This window comes from Eriocheir sinensis, chromosome 15, assembly GCF_024679095.1.
Source record: "Eriocheir sinensis breed Jianghai 21 chromosome 15, ASM2467909v1, whole genome shotgun sequence".
Classification (NCBI taxonomy): domain Eukaryota; kingdom Metazoa; phylum Arthropoda; class Malacostraca; order Decapoda; family Varunidae; genus Eriocheir; species Eriocheir sinensis.
The window spans coordinates 6653677-6671959 of NC_066523.1; the positions used below are offsets into that span (position 1 = coordinate 6653677).

Consider the following 18283-nt stretch of genomic DNA (forward strand, 5'->3'; position numbering starts at 1 on the left):
TTGGTACGGATTTGTCTTTTACCGGTAGCCTGGTAACATTATAGTCCCAAGTCTTACTCTGGCTCTGTGGTGAATAGTGGAGTGTTTCCCATGTGGTATTGGTATGCTGGATTTCCCCTCCCAAGGTGCAGGATTTTACATTTTTCTTCACTGAATTGTATCAGCCACTGTTTGTTCCACTCCTGTAGCTTGGTGATGTCTTCTTGTAGGAAATCCGGAGTCAAGGGGTTAACCGGGTTTTCATGGATGATTTACTCATTCAAAGTGCAGAAGTTGTGTAAAACTATCACCAGGAACACAAAACACTCCATGAAAACGCAGCAGCACACACACGCTTGACAAGGCTTTCGTAGGAGTTCCAGGCATTTCCATGGGTAGGTTTATGACTCTGGTATTAGTTAAACAATGCTTCTGTATCATGAACGCAATAAAGCACACTCATGAGAACGCGAATGATCTCTTATCAGCATTTTTGGGAATTGTTTTTGATGTGAGAGCTGAAAGGAAGCGTCTGAGCACATGGCCTTTTATATTTCAGAAGCTAAATGGATCATGTGCGGTTGTGTTTAAAAGTAGTTACCTCTTACCACTTACCTTGACCAGAATCACTCTTTTAAGATCTCGTCCACTCCAAGATAAACCGTTTACTCAGGCTCGGATGCACTGCTCTGAAACATAGCCTTTTATAGTCATCATTCTCTCATTCATCCATTCTCTCCACTTTTCGTTCATTCTCTATTCTATCGCTCACAAAAGGTCTCATAAATTTTAGGTGTAACTTACCACGCCATTCTGTCTGACATGGCACCAGAGTCACTCAATCTGTCTATTTATCTATCTATCTATCTCTTATAGGGCCATTTGTCGCTCATTCTCGTTTCTCTTTTACAGTCGCTCACATGAAGTCCTATAGTTTTCGGGGGAACTAACCCAAATAAATCAATTTATCTATTTATATCTACTATCTATCTATCTATGTGCCTATCTTTCATACTAAGATTCTATCAAACAACCAGAATCTCTCTCTCTCTCTCTCTCTCTCTCTCTCTCTCTCTCTCTCTCTCTCTCTCTCTCTCTCTCTCTCTCATTCTAAGGTTCAATGAAAAGACATGTTCTGAGAAAGCGCGTTTATTACAACAATCATCTCATCGCAAACGTAGGAAATCGGTGCATATTCTTTTTTTTTATACCTGAAATGTTTATCATAGTTAGTATGTATAGTTTTATGCATATCGAAAAAGTATAAAAATTGGTTTGTATATATGTGTATGTCAATGAAATACCTGCTGCTGCTGCAAGACCCCAAAAAATAATGATAAAAAAATGGTGGTGTCTGTTCTGTTCTGTTGAAGGTCTATTATTATACAAAAAGCTTCAATGTCGCTGTTGTTACTGGTTATCTATCCTTTCTAGCGTTACCCTTTATTTATTGTTGTGTTTGTTGTGTTTCCTTGGTGGGTGGTGGTAGTGTTGTCAGGTCATGGGGCTACCACCCTCACAGTCCGCCATGATGGGTTAGTAAGCCCCCAAACCAATACCAAAGACTTCGAAAATTCCTTAATGTGTAGTGTTTGGTGTTCATGTTGAGGTTGGGAATTCTGAATAAACCATACGGGAAATCTCTTGTTTATCTGGTGTTGCATTGAAAACCTAACCATTATGTAGTGTAGAAGATGGAGTGGTTTGGTTCGGGCGGTTACAAAGCCACTGTGTTGGACTGTGAAATTGGCTGTTAGTGGTTGTTGTTGGTGTTGGTGTTGGGGTATCGGTAGCTATGGTGGATTTTCGTGTTGTTGTTGTTATTGTTGTTATTGCTTGCACGTGTTGTAATAGAGGATTATATGAGTCTCCTAATAACATAGTGTACCCAGCGTCTTTCTGTATATGGCGCTTGGTACACTATGTTACTAAATGCTTCATATAATGCCTTAACGAGTTTTCTTTTTGTTATGTTTTTATCTGTGACTTCATATCTTTCCTTATGTTTTACTCTGCTTATACACCTTTCTATCTTGTCTTGGTAATAGTTTTTTTCACTCTCTTACTAATGTTTTAAGCTTGTTTTTCTTTGTTTTTCTCTCTTTTTCCTTCATGCCTTTCCATTTTTTATTTCACCCTACTCACACACCTTCCTTTTTCTTTCTTTTATTTATTTTTTAGGTATTACTGTTGTCTTTCTTATTCTTCTTATTCTTATTCTAATGATATACAGTTTTTGTGTCTGTCTCTTTTTCCCTCTTTGTTTTTTTTATTATTTCGCTTCTCACACACCTTTCTCTTTTTTTAATTATTGCATTTTTAGGTAATAATGTTATTGTTTTTTTTTCTCATTAGTGATATCCATTTTTCTGTATCTTCTTTTCTTCATACCTCTCCATTTATTTATCTCTAATCACACATCTTTCTCTTTTAATTATTGCGTCTTTAGGTAATACTGTTGTCACCTTTTTTCCCATTAGTAATACATAGCTTTTGTTTTTGTTTCGTTATGTTGCTGTGTTCCAAAGTCCAGTTTTTACAACCTCTTAATAACTAACGATATAGGTATCTTTCTCTTTTTTTTTTTTTTTCCCGTGTATTAGCGTCGAGCCGGTGGTAGTTTCCTTTCCTTCCAATACGATTAATTTCTTCTTTCAGTCTTGAGAGAGAAAGATAAAAAAGCGGAAACATGTGGACCGATGAGCGGATTAAGTCGGTCAATGATTTACATATTCATTGTTTTGTTTTGTTTCTGCTGCTTGTTGATGATCGCCCTTGTCACTGATTGATTGATTGATTCAGTGTTGGAAAGGTTCATGGTGTGTGTGTGTGTGTGTGTGTGTGTGTGTGTGTGTGTGTGTGTGTGTGTGTGTGTGTGTGTGTGTGTGTGAGGCTTTATAAAAAAAAAAAAACTAAATGAAAACCAAAAGCACATAGAAAAGTCATTTAATCACAGCACTTCACAAATTAAAAAAATATAATACATGCAATAATGAGGAGGAAAAAATCAAAGAAACAATAATAAAACCCACCTAAAATAAGCACATGTACAAAACGCAAACTCAATACTATTATTATTATTATTATTATTATTATTATTATTGAAACTTAGATAATGAAATAAAACACACTTAATGATAGTAACTTAATATAACGACTACAACGAGGTATGGACACGAGAGAGAGAGAGAGAGAGAGAGAGAGAGAGAGATTGATTTACATGCTATTAGATAGAAAGTTAGAAAAAAAAGCTGAAAGAAGGTAGTAGAAATAAGTGCCTTGTAGTAGTAGCCGTAGTAGTAGCAACATAGATATTAGTAGCAGTAGTAGTAATAATAGTGGTTGTTATTGATGTTGTTGTTGTTGTGGTTGTGGTGGTGGTGGTGGTGGTCTAAGGCATGGTCGCTGCGGTGGTGGTGGTGGTGTGGCTGAGGTCCGCTAGAGGGCAGGAGCTGGTCTGGGCCTTGACTCCCGGAGGCGTCTGGAACCCCAAAAGAAAATGGGAAAAAAGGAAACTCATAAGAAAAAAAATCGTAGTTAGGAAAAAAAAAGTCAATTAAAAGAGCTCTGAAAATCCTGCGATAAAAAACAAAGAACTAGGAAAAAGGAGCGGCAAAAAATGCTAGTTAGTAAAATATAATGAAAACACCTAATAATGATAATAATAGTGATAATGTGTTGAAGAGTGCAGTAGAAACAAGGATAGAAAAATACTCATGCTGGAAAATAATAACAAGAAATACACACACAAAAAAAAAAAAAAATCAAGCTTGTTAAAATTAATAATCTAAGGAAAAATAAAAAAAAATAAAACGCTATATCTTGCTATCGGAATAATCGTCGTCATTTTTATACGTATATATTATCAATATTTGTAAAATCTTCTCTTTACCGACAAAAAAAATCCCTTCAGTCTATTTCCTTCCCCTTATCGCTATAAATATTATGTACAGATATTTATAATTCTTTTTTTGTCATGTTTTGTGTATCTCTGTTTGCATGTATTTTCTTTTATTTTTTATCTTATTTTTGCTTCTGTATGTCAAGGTTTTTTTTTTGCATATCGGTGTAAAGTAGAAAAATAAGCGTCACATTCACGTCCTTGCAGATAATATTTGTTGTCTTCTTTTTTTTTTCCTTTTTTATTTTCATTTTATTTTCTTGTATTTTTAAAGCTTGGTTACCAGCAGATAGGTGGCGGCGGGCAGGTGCGAAACAGGGTGGCCCACGCACGGCTGTACACCTGTGATGCCTCCTCCTCCTCCTCCTCCTCCTCCTCCTCCTTCTCCTTCTCTCTTCCTCTTTCTTTTTCTCTTCATCCGCCAACTTTTGCTTGCACATTGTAGAGGTTTCATGGTCACTATTAATACTATTCTTTCAGGGCAAGAACACACACACACACACACACACACACACACACACACACACACTTCAACAATCATAATACTACTTTTTTTAAAATTCTGATACAACGAATGATTTAAGACATTTATATAAATTTAATCCTCTCACTTTTACACACACACACACACACACACACACACACACACACACACACACCACTAAGGCCAGACTAGTAGTATACACAAGGTAGTCTACGTCACAAAACAAGGTCATTCTATTATAATACTGCATCACAGCTACTCCTACACTCCTCCTAGGCTCCGACTCCTCCTGCCTCCTCCTCCTCTTCTCTTGTCCTTCTCGGGGCACCCTGTACGCTGGCCGAGGCGCTTCCAATGCGTATATAAAAACCGTGAAAGAGAAAAACCATGAAATCCCGGTATGGATCAGGAAAAGAAGTCGATAAGATGGTGTGATATGTCGAGATGCACGCCAGCAAGTCAGTCAAAAGTTAGTAAGTACTCAGTGTGTGTGCGAGTGTGGCGAGATTGGTGTGTGTGTGTGTGTGTGTGTATATGTGTGTGTGTTTGTGTGTGTGTGTGTGTGTGTGTGTTGCGGGGCGCCACGTGTGTGTGTCTAGCTGGAGGCCACGAGCACGGTGTCATGTGCCACTGCCACCACGCCCTCGCGGAAGCCACAGGGGGCCTCGTCCTCGGGGGGCAGCAGGGCCTCGTGTGTCCTTAGCTCGTCATCGTCATCGTCATAGTCATCCTCGTCATCCTTGTCCTTCGCCTGTTTGTGCCGCTGGTCCTCGCGAACGTTGTTCTCGGGGGCGGCGTCCTCCTCGTCCACCAGCGGCAGCTCGTCCTCCTCGTCCAGGTGGTCGCGGTCATAGTTCGGGTTGGTGCCGTCGATCATGGTGGCGAGGGACATCTTGCTGCTGCGGAGCGGCGACGCGATGTTCACGCGCATGCTGAGGGACGGCGAGTCCGGCGTGACGCAGTTCCTCTCAGCGCGCGGCGACCCGCAGCACGACAGGTCGCTGCTGGGGTAACCCGCCTCGCTCAGGTACCGCCGCGAGGGCACGCGCCCCACGCCGTGGCTGCTGCAGCAGGGCTCTCCGGTGCCGTGGGGGGGGCAGGCGCGGCACTCCTCGCACGTGCCAACCTCGCGGTGCAGCGACCCGCCCTCGTCCTCTATGCAGATCTCAAGGCACGACTCGTCCACCTCAAACTCTGAATCGTAGGCTTTGGAAGGCGACGCCTCGCAGACAGCGCCGCCGCCCGGCCGCCCCGCATCCCCTTGGGCGCCCATCAGGTCCTCCTCGGGCTTGTGAACTCCACGCACTCAAACGACACACTCGACTCTTCGTCCTGCAAGGGCGTCTTCTCGTGATCCAAGCCGCCGCCCGCCAGCGGCTGGGTACTCACCAGTAGTCTGGACTGCTGCAGCTTCTCCTTGGACACCAGGTTGTACTTGGCCGCCTTCTGCGCCACCGCGTACGCCGTCTCCGGCTCGAGGCGGCCGAAGAGCGGCATCACCCAGTCGTCGTAGAATTTGTCGTTCTTGAAGTAAACGTTAATGCCGCAGAAGCAGAGGCCGCCGCCCGTGCCCACCCGCAGCGCGTCGGCCAACTTTTTCTGCAAAAGGAAAAGCGTCGTGAGTCCCTGGGCTGGCGGGAGTACAAGGAGTTTGTGTGTGTGTGGGGGGGGGGGGGGGGGAAGGTTAGCTACTGCACCATTTGCTTAGTGAGCCACGGATGAGTATGCCCGGGAAGCTGCTTACTGCTTTCAGTCCCTATTCTCCTTGATTAATTTAGCTCGTCACCCCTTAATGAGGTCACGCTAGGTGAAGCTTATCAACACTTATTGGACTTGTCTCTGTGTGAAGAGGAAGTGAAGAGGCTGCCGGCAATAGGAGGAGAAAAGGTACTTGTGTGTATGAGGATTCTTTTAGCCAATGAGGGCGCACGAGGAGGCAGCTGGTGTGGTGGCGCCAGGCAAGTTTTGTCACACACACACACACACACACACACACACACACACACACACACTCTCACACACACACCAATGGATGGTTGAGTGGGTTAGGTACAGGCCTTTCAAGTCAGTACAGGTTAACACTAGTACTCTCCGGAAAGATGTGGAAGGGGAGGGGGGGAGAGGGGGACGTAGGAGATAGTTAGTTACCTGCCGGAGTTGCCCAGGTGTGTGGTGGGTTTTATCTTGTTGACAGAGTAAGGAAGAAGGTGGAGGGGGGGGGGGGGTCTTAATGTGGTTGATAAGTTCATAGAGTGTTAGATTGTCTTTGGAAGTGGTCAGTAATGATTTATGTATGTTTGTTTTGATTATGTTATCGTCGGTAATTGTATTTATGAGCACTTTGGCAGATAGGAAGTATAATATGTAGTTGTTTGCTCGCTTAATTTTTCAGTTCGAAGTTAGTATTTTTTGTGGCTGTGGTTGTGGTGTGGTTGGGGTTGTAATTCGTGTATAAGTGAAGATGAATGATGAATGTATGATGGTGAAGATTGAGAGTAATGGTAATAATAATAATATAATCAGGTGCACATTATGCATTTCAATAGTTTTTTTATGTTGGCAGTATTTTTTTGGAGTTATTCATATGTCAACGTCGACTCCTTGTGCTCTTTTTATTCTTATTTTCTTTCCATTAGTGGCGTTCGTAACTCCCCCGCTCCCTCCCTTCATTCTTCCTGTCTTCATCCGCTCCCTACTATATAATATTCTTCCCTCTTTTCTTTCTTCTTACGTCTCGAAACTCCTCCCATTACCCTTTTTTCCTCTCTCTCCATTTATCCCTTTCGTTTCTCCATCTCTCCTTCCTATTCTTCCTCTTCTTCTAGTTTTCTTCCTACATCATTCCTCTTTCCTTTCTTTATTCGTTTGATTTCTTCTTCCCTTCCCTTTTTCCTTTATTCCTTTCGTCTCCTTCTACACCTCTCTCCAGTTTCCCATTTTCTTTCTTCCTGGCTTACTTTTTTCCTCTCTTTCTTCCATTTTTTTTTACCTCATTTGCTCTTTTTTTTCTTTTCGTGTTCCTTCCTTTATTCATCTTTTCTCATTTCTCCTTACGATCTACCTTCACTTTTTCTTCTTCTTCTTCTTCCTCTTCTTCTTCTTCTTCTTCTCCAGGTAGGCCGGGGGTCACCTGAGTACCTTTATTTCTGGCAGTAAAGCTTGTGTTGAGATGTAAAGGTATTTTATTGTGCCCACGGTGAGGTTTTACTGCTTCTCCCTCTTCCTCTTCCTCTTCCTCTTCGTCTTCCTCTTTTTCCTTTTCCTTTCCGTCCTCCCCTTTCTCTTCGAACCTTTTCCCGTTTTCCTCTTTCTCCTAATCTAAGTTTTCGTCCTCATTTTCGTCCTCATTCTTGTCCTCTTCCTCGTCTTCTTCTTCCTCCTTGTCCTCTTCCTCCTTCCTTTCGTCTTCCTCCTTCGTTTTTCCCTTCCTCCTCGGCCTTTTCCTCATCCTCCTTGTTCTCCTATTCTTCGTTCTCGTTCATATTCCCTTTTTCTTTTCTTTCGTCTTCCTCCTCCTCCGTTTTCTTTTTTACAGTAACGGAAGCACCTCAAGGGCAGAACAAACAAACACACACACAAACACAAAAAGACCTCTAAGAACCTTCTCCTCCAACTGCTCCTCTCCTCCTCCTCCTCCTCCTCCTTCTCCTTTTCCTCCACTTCTTTCTCATCCTTTCCGGTCATCACAATACAACACACAAAGAAAGATAAAAATAGGGAAAGACACTAATTTTATATTGAATGACGCGCACAAACTAGCCTAGCAAACATAATTGATAGGCTACTCCACAACGTAGCTGTTTATATTTATTTAGTTAGTAGTTTAAAGTTACAATATATATCAGGCGTAGTGTTTTTGATTGGGGGAGGTAGTTTGTCACAATTATCCTCATTAATAGTGATCGAAATGATTTTAGTAATAAGTTCATGGGACAGTGTATATACGTCGTTATTGTTGTTTCAAGTTGGACGCAAAATTGTTAGTAGTACAGTTAATTATCTACTCGGCAAAAGTTGTAATAATTGTAATGATTCGTGGATGAGTGAAGTAAAACAGTCATCGTAGTAATAATAATAATAATAATAATAATAATAATAATAATAATAATAATAATAATAATAATAATAATAATAATGCCATGGGGCTGTTTACTTTTTTGTTTCAGTTGGGCAAGTTGGACGTTTAATTGTTATAGTACCATAGAAAGCCACACGGTAAAAGTTGTAATAATTGTAATGATTCGTGGATGAGTGAAAGAAGTATTGGTAGTAATGAAAATAAATAATGACAGTTTACTTTTTCTTCCAGTTCGGCAAATTGAACGTAAACCTGCTTGACCCACAGAGAACCACGCGGTAAAAGTTGTAATAATTGTAATGATTCCTGGATGAGTGAAAGAAGTGATGTTAGTAATGAAAATAGTAAAAAGAGCAGTTTAATTTTTCTCCAGTTCGGCAAATTGGACGTAAAATTGTTCGTTAGTTATCCACACGCCCCAATTCATACCTTTTTTTTTTTTTTGATAGATGAGTGTGAAGATAGAAAATGTTTATATATAATGATAACAGTAATGATCGGGATATGCATTTTGATATACCGTTGTTTTTTATGTTCGAAGTTAGATTTTTTTTTTGGGGGGGGGCTGTGGTTGTGGTGTGTGTGGAGTTGTTGTAATTCGTGTATGAGTGAAGATGAATGATGAATGTATGATGATGAAGATTGAGAGTAATGGCAATAATAATAATAATCAGGTACAAATTATGCATTTCAATAGTTTTTTTTTATGTTGGGAGTTTTTTTTTTTTTGGAATTATTCATATGTCAAGAGTAATAATTCGTGTGTGAGTGAAGAAGAATGACCAACTTATGAGGGTAATGGTAGTAATAGCTTCAGTGTAGTTAGTATTTCAAGTTAGCAGTAATATGTTTGTAGTTATTCATTGTCAAGAGTAGGAATTCATAAGTGAGTTAAGACGAATGACCAACTTATGAAGACTGAGAGTAATGGCAGTAACAGCTTCAGTGCAGTTAGTATTTCAAGTTAGCAGTAATATGTTTGTAGTTATTCATTGTCAAGAGTAGGAATTCATATGTAAGAGTAAAGATGAATGAAGAATGTATGCTGAAGACTGAACATAATGGTAATATTAATCAGTTATACACACATATCAGTACAATCAGTAACTCAAGTGGAAGTAAAAAAAAAATTCTTGGTATTCATATGTCAGTAGAATTCATGAATGTGCGAAAATGAATGATAAATGTATGACGAAGATTGAAAATAATGTTAATAATGGCAGTAACAGTAATCGATTATACATACTCATTCCATTATAGTTAGTAATTCACGTGGGAAGTATAATCATGTAGCTATTTACACGTCAAACTAGTAATAATGATTCGTTGAGGAGTGAAGGCAGAAATACATGGTAGGAATAACAATCAATTCATTACGCGTTTCTATAATTAGTTGTTCAAGTTCGGAAGTTAATTTTTTTTGTACTTATCCATATGTCAGAGTTGTAATTCGTAAAGGAGTGGAGGTAGAAACTAATGATAGGGATAGTAATCTGCTTCACACTCAGCATCTCAGTAAAGTTATTCAAATGAGAAGAATTGTGTTGAATAAAATGTTTAATGCAATTGCTACTCCTAATGTCAATGTTATTATTTATGAACAAGTAAAGGGAGAAACTAATGATAGGAATAGAGATCAGTTCCAAACGCATCTCAGTAAAGTTATTCAAATGAGAAGAATTGTGTTGAATAAAATGCTTAATGCAATTGCCACTCCTAATGTCAATGTTATTATTTATGAACAAGTAAAGGTAGACACTAATGATAGGAATAGAGATCAGTTCCAAACGCATCTCAGTAAAGTTATTCAAATGAGAAGAATTGTGTTGAATAAAATGTTTAATGCAATTGCTACTCCTAATGTCAATGTTATTATTTATGAACAAGTAAAGGGAGAAACTAATGATAGGAATAGTGATCAGTTCCAAACGCATCTCAGTAAAGTTATTCAAATTAGAAGAAGAATGTTGAATAAAATGTTTAATGCAATTGCTTTTCATAATGTCAACGTTTTTTTTATATAATTTATTTATGAACGACTAAAGGCATACAGTAATGCATGGAATAATTTGCTCTTCCTTCTCCTCCTCAGGACTCTTCCTCTTCTTCGTCTTTCTCTTTTTGCTCCTCAGTTGGGACAATGTTTGTTCTGAAGTTGATAATATTCAGGGGCATACTATTTTTCGATCCAATGACTCAGTCTCTGCTCTTAATACTTGTCTATTAGATATTTTACGCAGAAGAGTTTCATCTAAGATAATCAAATCTCGTATGAGAGATAAAGCCTGGTTTAATGATGACTGTAAGCGGGCCCATGATGATAAGCAGGCAGCTTATCACCTATGGAGACAGAATCGATGCCAGTTGCTATGGGATAATTATGTTGCTCTTAAAGCTGATGCTCAGAGAATCTATAATGCAGCTGAAGCTGCTTATAATTCTCATATACAGGAGGTTCTTGCAGGAACTACTCAACCACACAAATGGTGGGCTTCTCTTAAATCCTCCTTGTTTGGTGTCGATTCTAGCATGCCTCCATTACACGAGTCTGATGGTTCAATGTCCTTTGATCCTTTAAGAAAGCCTAATTTACTTTTTGATATTTTTATTAACAAACAATGTGATGATGAATTATCCCTACCTATGACTTGTTTCCCCTTTCCAAAACTTTGCTCAGTAGCATTTAGATCCAGTGAATTGAAAAAGTACCTTCTAGATCTTGATATATATGGTGGGACGGACCCAGATGTTTTTTTTCCTCTACTCTTTAAGAAGATTGCTACGTTCTTAGCACCAAAATTTGCTGTAGTATTTAGGTTACTGCTGAAGTCTGGTAGTTTTCCTTCGTGTTGGCGCAAGGCCAACATCACCCCCATCCCGAAGGGAGCCTCAGCTTCAACTTTTCCTACTGAGTACCGCCCAATTTCTATTACTCCTATCTTCTCTAAGATCTTTGAGAGACTTTTGGCTAAACGGCTTTCCATATACTGTGATAAATTCAATCAGTCACCTGATTCTCAGTTTGGATTCCGTAAGGGTTTGGGAACATGTGTCGCTGTCTTGACTCTGTCTTATGACCTGCAGTCTTCTTTGGATCGTGGTCATGAGTCTCGAGTTGTTGCTCTTGATTTTGGTTCTGCTTTTGATGTTGTGAATCACCGGGCTCTAATTTATAAACTACAACTCCTTGGTATTGGTGGAAGTGTTCTCAGTATTTTTTAAGTATTTTTAACTAATGGATTACAGTTTCCGGTTGTTGATGGTGCCTGCTCTGCTTCTCTGCCTGTTGTTTCTGGTGTTCCTCAGGGCAGTGTCCTTGGACCTTTACTTTTTTAACATTTCTATTTCTGACTTGGGCATTAACTTCGAAAATAAGTTTATTTCATATGCTGATGATACAACTCTATACTCCTCTGTTCACTCTCCTAGCAACAGAGGTGAAGTTGCTGCATCTTTGAATAGGGACTTGGCACCGCTTGGTGTCAACTTTGGGCATGAAGCTTAATGCTAATAAAACGCATTCCATTACCATCAGTAGATCCCGTACCTTGAATCCACCTCATCCTTGTTTGCATATTTTTGGTGAACAGATTAAGGATGTTTCTAGTATCCGTTTGTTGGGAGTCACTCTTGAATCTAAACCGACATTTGAGAAGCACATCCGTTCCATGTCTTCCAGTATTGCACAGAAGACAGGCTTACTTCGTAAGTGCTTCAAAATATTTGCTTGTGACTCAACTGTAATAAAATCTTTTTATGCATTCACTCTGCCCCACTCTGAGTATTGTGCTCCCGTTTGGATGTCTGCTGCCAATTGCCATTTAAAGTTACTTGACGGCTATCAATTCAATTCAATTTATTTCTCCGGCACTTGTTCTTGATCTTGATCATCGGCGTCAAGCTGGCGCCCTTAGCATTTTATTTAAAGTTTTAAAGAATAATCGGCATCTCTTACACAATGCTTTGCCTGATCCTTTTCGAGAGAGAGAGAGAGAGAGAGAGAGAGAGAGAGAGAGAGAGAGAGAGAGAGAGAGAGATTTGTCGTAAAAAGGTATTCATATAAGCAGACAAAAACACATTAGAATACATAAAAAAACGAAGCAAGACAAAAAATGATTAAGCTAGAAGATAAAAGATGAAAAAATGCGAAAAGAAAAACAAAAACGAATCTAGACCAAACGAAATAAAGTTAAAAGAAGTAAGAGAGAGCAGCAGAATGATTACGCAGCAGAAAGGAAGTCAGCAGGTCAAGTCAGATCAGGCCAGGTCAGGGAGAGAGGAGGAGGAGGAGGAGGAGGAAGAGGAGTGCAGGTACGAAGCAACATTTAGTGAAGGAGGACAAGTATGAAAAAAAAAAAAAAGGCAGGACAAGAAAGAAAGTAGAGACATTATATAAAAAAATGAAAGAGGAAAGACTAGAGGAAGGGAAGAGGAAAGGAGGATGAAGTAAGGAGAGAATGAAAGTAAGAAAAAAAAAGGAAAAGAGTAAAGGGAAGAGAGGAATAAAGAAAATACAAATAGAAGCAATAGTTATACGAAAGGAGGAGTAAAGAATATGACGAAAAAAAAAGGAAAATGATAACCTAGGAAGAGTGACCTAAGGCAAACAGGGAAGAGTAAAAGTAGGCAAAAGAGAGGAAGAAGAAAGGTAGGAAAAAGAGAAAAGAGAGAGACAGACGAAGAATCAAGTAGGCACAAAAGCAGGGAAAGGAGAGGAAGAATAATAGGAAAAAGAGAAAAGTGAAAAGGAAAGGCAAACGAGAAGGCAAAGAGGAATGAAACAAGGGAAGAGGAGGAGGAAAAGTAGGAAAATAGAGAAAGGGAAAGGGAGAGAGACGAAGAGGCAGACATAGAAGCAAGGAAGGGGAGAAGGAAAAGCAGGAAGGAAAAGTAAAATGAAGAGACAGAAGGGGAGACAGACAAACAGACAAGGAGTGGAACAGACAGAAGAGGAATAACAAGAAGGAAAGAGAAATGAAAGCAGGCAAAAGGTGGAAGAGAAGCAGGAATGGAAGAAGAATGAGAAACAAAGCGGAGAAAGAGAGATAGAGAGTAGGCTGACAGACAGAGAAGCAAATAGGAAGTAGGACAGGAAGAAGAGGAAAAGCAAGGAAGGAAAAAAAAAACAGATAAGCAGGAAAATGATGGAAAAGAAGCAGGAATGGAAATAAAAGCAAGAAAAAATATACAGAGAGAGAGAGAGAGAGAGAGAGAGTAACAGGTGAAGGTGAGGGAGGTAACATGCGGGGATTAACTCAACCCATAAAAACATCGTACAGAAGAATCCTCAGTAATTACTTCGAAGGACTGACTGACTGACTGACTGACTGACTGACTGACTGACTGACTGACTGATATCTTTCACTCAAACCACGTGTTCTTCATCTCCCCCCCCCCCCCCCCTCACACAACTTCCCCTTCTTTCCGCATATTCTTTCTCTCCTTTTCTTCTGTCTGTTCTGTCCCCTTTCTCTTATTCCTCTGCCTCTAATCTTACTCCTCTTTTTTCTATGTCTTTTTTCCTTCGCCTCTCTTTCCCCTCTTTTCCTCCGTCTCTCTTCCCCCTCTTTTTCTCCACTACTTCTTTCCTCATTCTCTTTTTTCCTCTCTCCTTAAATCCTTCCCTTCTCCTCTCCCTCCTTTCTCTCCTCTCCTTCCTTCTCTCTCATTTTTTCCCTTTCGTTCCTTCGACTTTCCCTGCTTTCTTTTTTCCCTTATGCTTCCCTCTTCCTTTCCCTTTTTCCTCACTTATCTTTCCTTCGCTCCTTCCTTCCTTCCTTCCTCCACCAAATGACTCGGTGACCTGTGGGAAAGGACTACCTGGGGAAGCCTTGCGACCTCCTCCCTTCCTCCTCCTCCTCCTCCTCCTCCTTCTCCTCCTCCTCCTCCTTCTCCTCCTCCTCCTCCTGACGACGCTTCGGCTGAGCAACTCTGCACGATCGATCTCACTCTCCGGAAATAAGAACAGATTTAAAGAGGTTCTCCCAATCCTCCTCCTCCTCTTCCTCCTCCTCCTCCTCCTCCTCTTCCTCCTCTTCCTGTTCTTCCTCCTCAGCGTCGTCGTCCTCGTCTCGTTGTGGGTGATGTGCGGGATTGTCATCACCTCCACCCCCACCCTCACCACCCCCACCGCCGCCGCCGCCGCCGCCACTGCTACCACCACCACTGCGTATTGATTGTGTGCTGGTGGTGGTGTTGCTGGTGATGTTGCTGCTGGCGGTGGCGGTGGTGGTGTCGGTGGTGCTGTTACTCCTGCCGCTGGCCTGACGGGAGCCGGCTGGTGGTGGTGGTGATGGTGGTGGTGGTGATGACGATAATGATAATGATAACTTCCTCCTCCTTTCTCCATTTTTTTTCCTCCTTGCATCCTATTTTCTTATTTTTTTTCTTTTCCTTATTTTTATTTTCCCTTCCTCATTCTTCCACATCTTCATCGTTGTCGTGGTTGTCTTTCTCCTCATCCCTCTCTTACGCGGCGGTGGTAAGACTCATCACGAATATGCAGTGCAATTCTGGTCCCCTAATTATGGGAAGAATACTAAGTTACTGGATAAAGTTCAGCGACGCGCTAAGAAAATGATTCCACTCGTACGGGCTCTGCCTTAGGAAGAACGACTCGAGCGACTCAACTTCAAAAGACGGTTTCGAGGAGATTTGATTTATGTCTTCAAGTAGCTGAAGAAGTTCAGTAACGTCAATCACTCCAAGTTCTTTTACATCCACATCAACTAAAGAATTAGAAATAACGGTCTATATATTCTAGCGAGGCAACGCATTGGACATTGGGATGAGTTTCTTCTCAAACCGAGTCATCCGCCATTGGAACAAGCTTCCTGCGGAAGAAGTTAGTGCAAAAGCCTTCAACTCCTTTAAAAATCACATCGACCGTTACTTCATTGCGTCAGGAGTAAACTGAACGTACGTACAAAGCGCTTTGATCTGCTTTGCAGGCACGGAGTGACTGTCGAGCAGATTAAAGCACTGCAGGAGCAACCTCGTTTCGTAATGAGCCTGCAGGTTTTCTGTTGTCTGCCATTCCATGTTTCCTCTTCCTTCTTCTCCTTTTCCTTTTCATCATGATCATCATCATCATCATCATCATCATCATCATCATCATGATCATCATCATCATCATCATCATCACCATAAATAAATAAACAAGGGACAAACACGGCACGCTTGACCCTTCCCCAACATGTTTGACCTCGACGCTTCCTTTTCTCTTAATTTTCTTTATCCTTCTTCGTCCTTGTGTGTGTGTGTGTGTGTGTGTGTGTGTGTGTGTGTGTGTGTGTGTGTGTGTGTATAGCCTGACTACCTGTATGTCCAGGTGAAGAGGGTCAAGTGATAACGCTATGAAACACACACACACACACACACACACACACACACACACACACACACGGCGTCATCAGGGCACCCTTGAGTCAGTAATCCAACGTGTACCGCCGCGGGTATTTTTTAGGAAGAGTCATGTTGCCTTTGTTGAGCTTTTCCAAGAAGAAAGAAAGAGGGAGAGAAAGACAGGCAGGCAGGGAGAGAGAGAGAGAGGAAGGTAGAGGTAGGTAGACAGGCAATTAGGTAGGAAGGAAGGAAGGAAAGAAGGAAGATAGGCAAGAAAAAGAAAGATTGAGGAAGAAAGGAAGGGAGGAGGGAAGGCAGGAAGGCAGGCAAGGAAGGTAAGGACGGTAGACAGGCATTTAGGTAGGAAGGAAGGAAGGAAAGAAGGAAGATAGGGAAGAAAAAGAAAGATTGAGGAAGAAAGGAAGGAAGGGAGGAGGGAAGGCAGGAAGGTAGGAAGGAAGGTAAGGACGGTAGGCAAGCACGAGGTCACTGCTCCCTTTAACTCGGATTGAGGGTGAAGGTGTGTTGCGATGGGGAGAGTGGTGGTGGTGGCGGTGGTGGTGGTGAAGGTGGAGGTGGTGGTGGAGGTGGAGGTGGAGGTGGTGGAGGTGGAGGTGGTGGTGGAGGTGGTGGAGGTGGAGGTGGAGGTGGTGGTGGCGGTGGTTGTGGTGGCGGTGGTGGCGGTATAATGATGATGATTATAATAACTCTAATAATAATAAGCGTGAGGAACTGTCATTTGCAAGGCCTCTGTGTGTGTGTGTGTGTGTGTGTGTGTGTGTGTGTGTGTGTGTGTGTGTGTGTGTGCGGCCTCGTTTTGCAGACTGCGAAGAACACGGAATGTAATTATTGACTGCACACACACACACACACACACACACACACACACACGACACATACCACAGATAACGAAGGCCACAGCAATATAATTATCCACAACGCAACATCGCAAAAAAAAAAGCCAAGAAAAATATATCATGACTCACAACACACACAGGTAGAACCCATTTATATATATGTGTGTGTGTGTGTGTGTGTGTGTGTGTGTGTGTGTGTGTGTGTGTGTGTGTGTATATATGTCACCACTGAAAACCTTACCTTAAAGACCTGACTGTAGATAGCTGAGGTGGCGGCGGTGGTGGCCATGGCTGTTTACCTCGAAAGATCACCTTCACAAACACACTCCTTCGCTAACAAACACCCAAGACGGAAGGACAGACGGAGAGAGAGGGAGAGAGAGGGAGGGAGTGAACACCGAGGAGGCGATAGGACCAGACTGAGGCGCGGCAGGGTCGGGGAAGCTGTTTCGTTCCCTGGCAGGCGGCTCGCGGGCCCCCTCACGTCGTCTGCTGCCCGCCCTCCTCGCCTCCCGTCACCATCAGCTGGGCCGCACGTCAGACACACGGAGCAGGCGCGAGGTTCCGTTTTCCCTTGTGATGCCTCCGTCTGCCCCTCCTCCTCCTCCTCCTCCTACTGCTACAACCTCCTATCCCTCCTCCTCTTCCCTCTCCTCTTTCCCTAGTGCCCCGTCCACCTCCTCCTCCTCCTCCACTCTTCCCCTCCCCCTCCTCCTCCTCTCTCTGTTCCTCCTCCTCTTACCTTCTCCATCCCCTTATTCTACTCCTCCTCCTCCTCCTCTTTCCCTTCCCTCGTGCCCTTCCTACCTCCTGCTCCTCCTCTTCCTCCTGCACTCTTCCCCTCCTTCCTCTCCTCCTCCTCCTCCTCCTCCTGCTTTTGCTGATACTAGAACAAAGATACCGCAGCTCCCCTCACCTACCCCCCTCTCCCTCTATCTCCCTCTCACCTGCCCGCTTCACCTGGCTATCTTGCCCTACGCCGAAGCCTACCAGTACTACACCTTGACCCCCTAACGCTGATTACAGGTGCTTGCTCGAGGCCTATCTGGGGGGAGGGGGGGAAAGGGAGCAGGGAGAGGGGAGTACCAGTTTTCGATGACGTCAGTGGGGGATGCGGTGGAAAGTGGATGAGCTCGTGTGTGTGTGTGTGTGTGTGTGTGTGTGTATAAAGGCGAGCGGTTCGAATCCACTTTGGCGTTTGTGCTTCCTAGTCCACTCCCCTCTTCCTCTTCCATCTCTTCCTGTTTCCTTTTTCCTCCCTTTTTCCTCTTCCACTTTTAGCGAGATCAGAGTCATCGCTATATTTTGGTTTGAGATGTTATTCCTAGGTGTTAGTTTTTCCATTTTTTATTTGTTTTATTTTCTTCTTCCTCCTTTTTCCCGTGCTTTCTTATCCTCTTTTTCCTCCTCCTTCTCCTTTTTTTCTTTCTCCTTCTCCTTCTCCTCCTTTTCCTTTTCTTCCTCCTCCTCTTTTTTCCACTTTTTAGAATTTTTCCCTTTTTTATTTTATTTTCTTCTTCCTCCTTATATCCATACTTCCTTATTCACTTTCTCTTCCTCCTCTTCCTCCTCCTCCTCTTCCTCTTCTTCCTCCTCTTCTTTTTTCCACTTTTAAGAATTTTACCTTTTTTTATTTTGTT

The 18283-nt window shown here is 42.2% G+C and overlaps 1 protein-coding gene across 1 annotated transcript; it reads right to left on the reverse strand.

Moving 5' to 3' along the window:
- Nucleotides 1-3502: 3502 nt before the first annotated feature.
- LOC126998853 (uncharacterized) lies at nucleotides 3503-17355 on the reverse strand. The gene is made up of 2 exons (XM_050861017.1): nucleotides 16885-17355; nucleotides 3503-5963 (listed from the first exon to the last, which is right to left on the reverse strand). The coding sequence occupies exon 2, from the start codon at nucleotides 5635-5637 to the stop codon at nucleotides 4960-4962; it is 678 nt and encodes a 225-aa protein (XP_050716974.1). The 5' UTR covers nucleotides 5638-5963; nucleotides 16885-17355; the 3' UTR covers nucleotides 3503-4959.
- Between the last annotated feature and the right edge of the window lie 928 nt (nucleotides 17356-18283).

Bases quoted from the DNA above. Each gene is read 5' to 3' on its own strand.
- LOC126998853 (XM_050861017.1), bottom strand. From the start codon at position 5,637: ATGGGCGCCCAAGGGGATGCGGGGCGGCCGGGCGGCGGCGCTGTCTGC.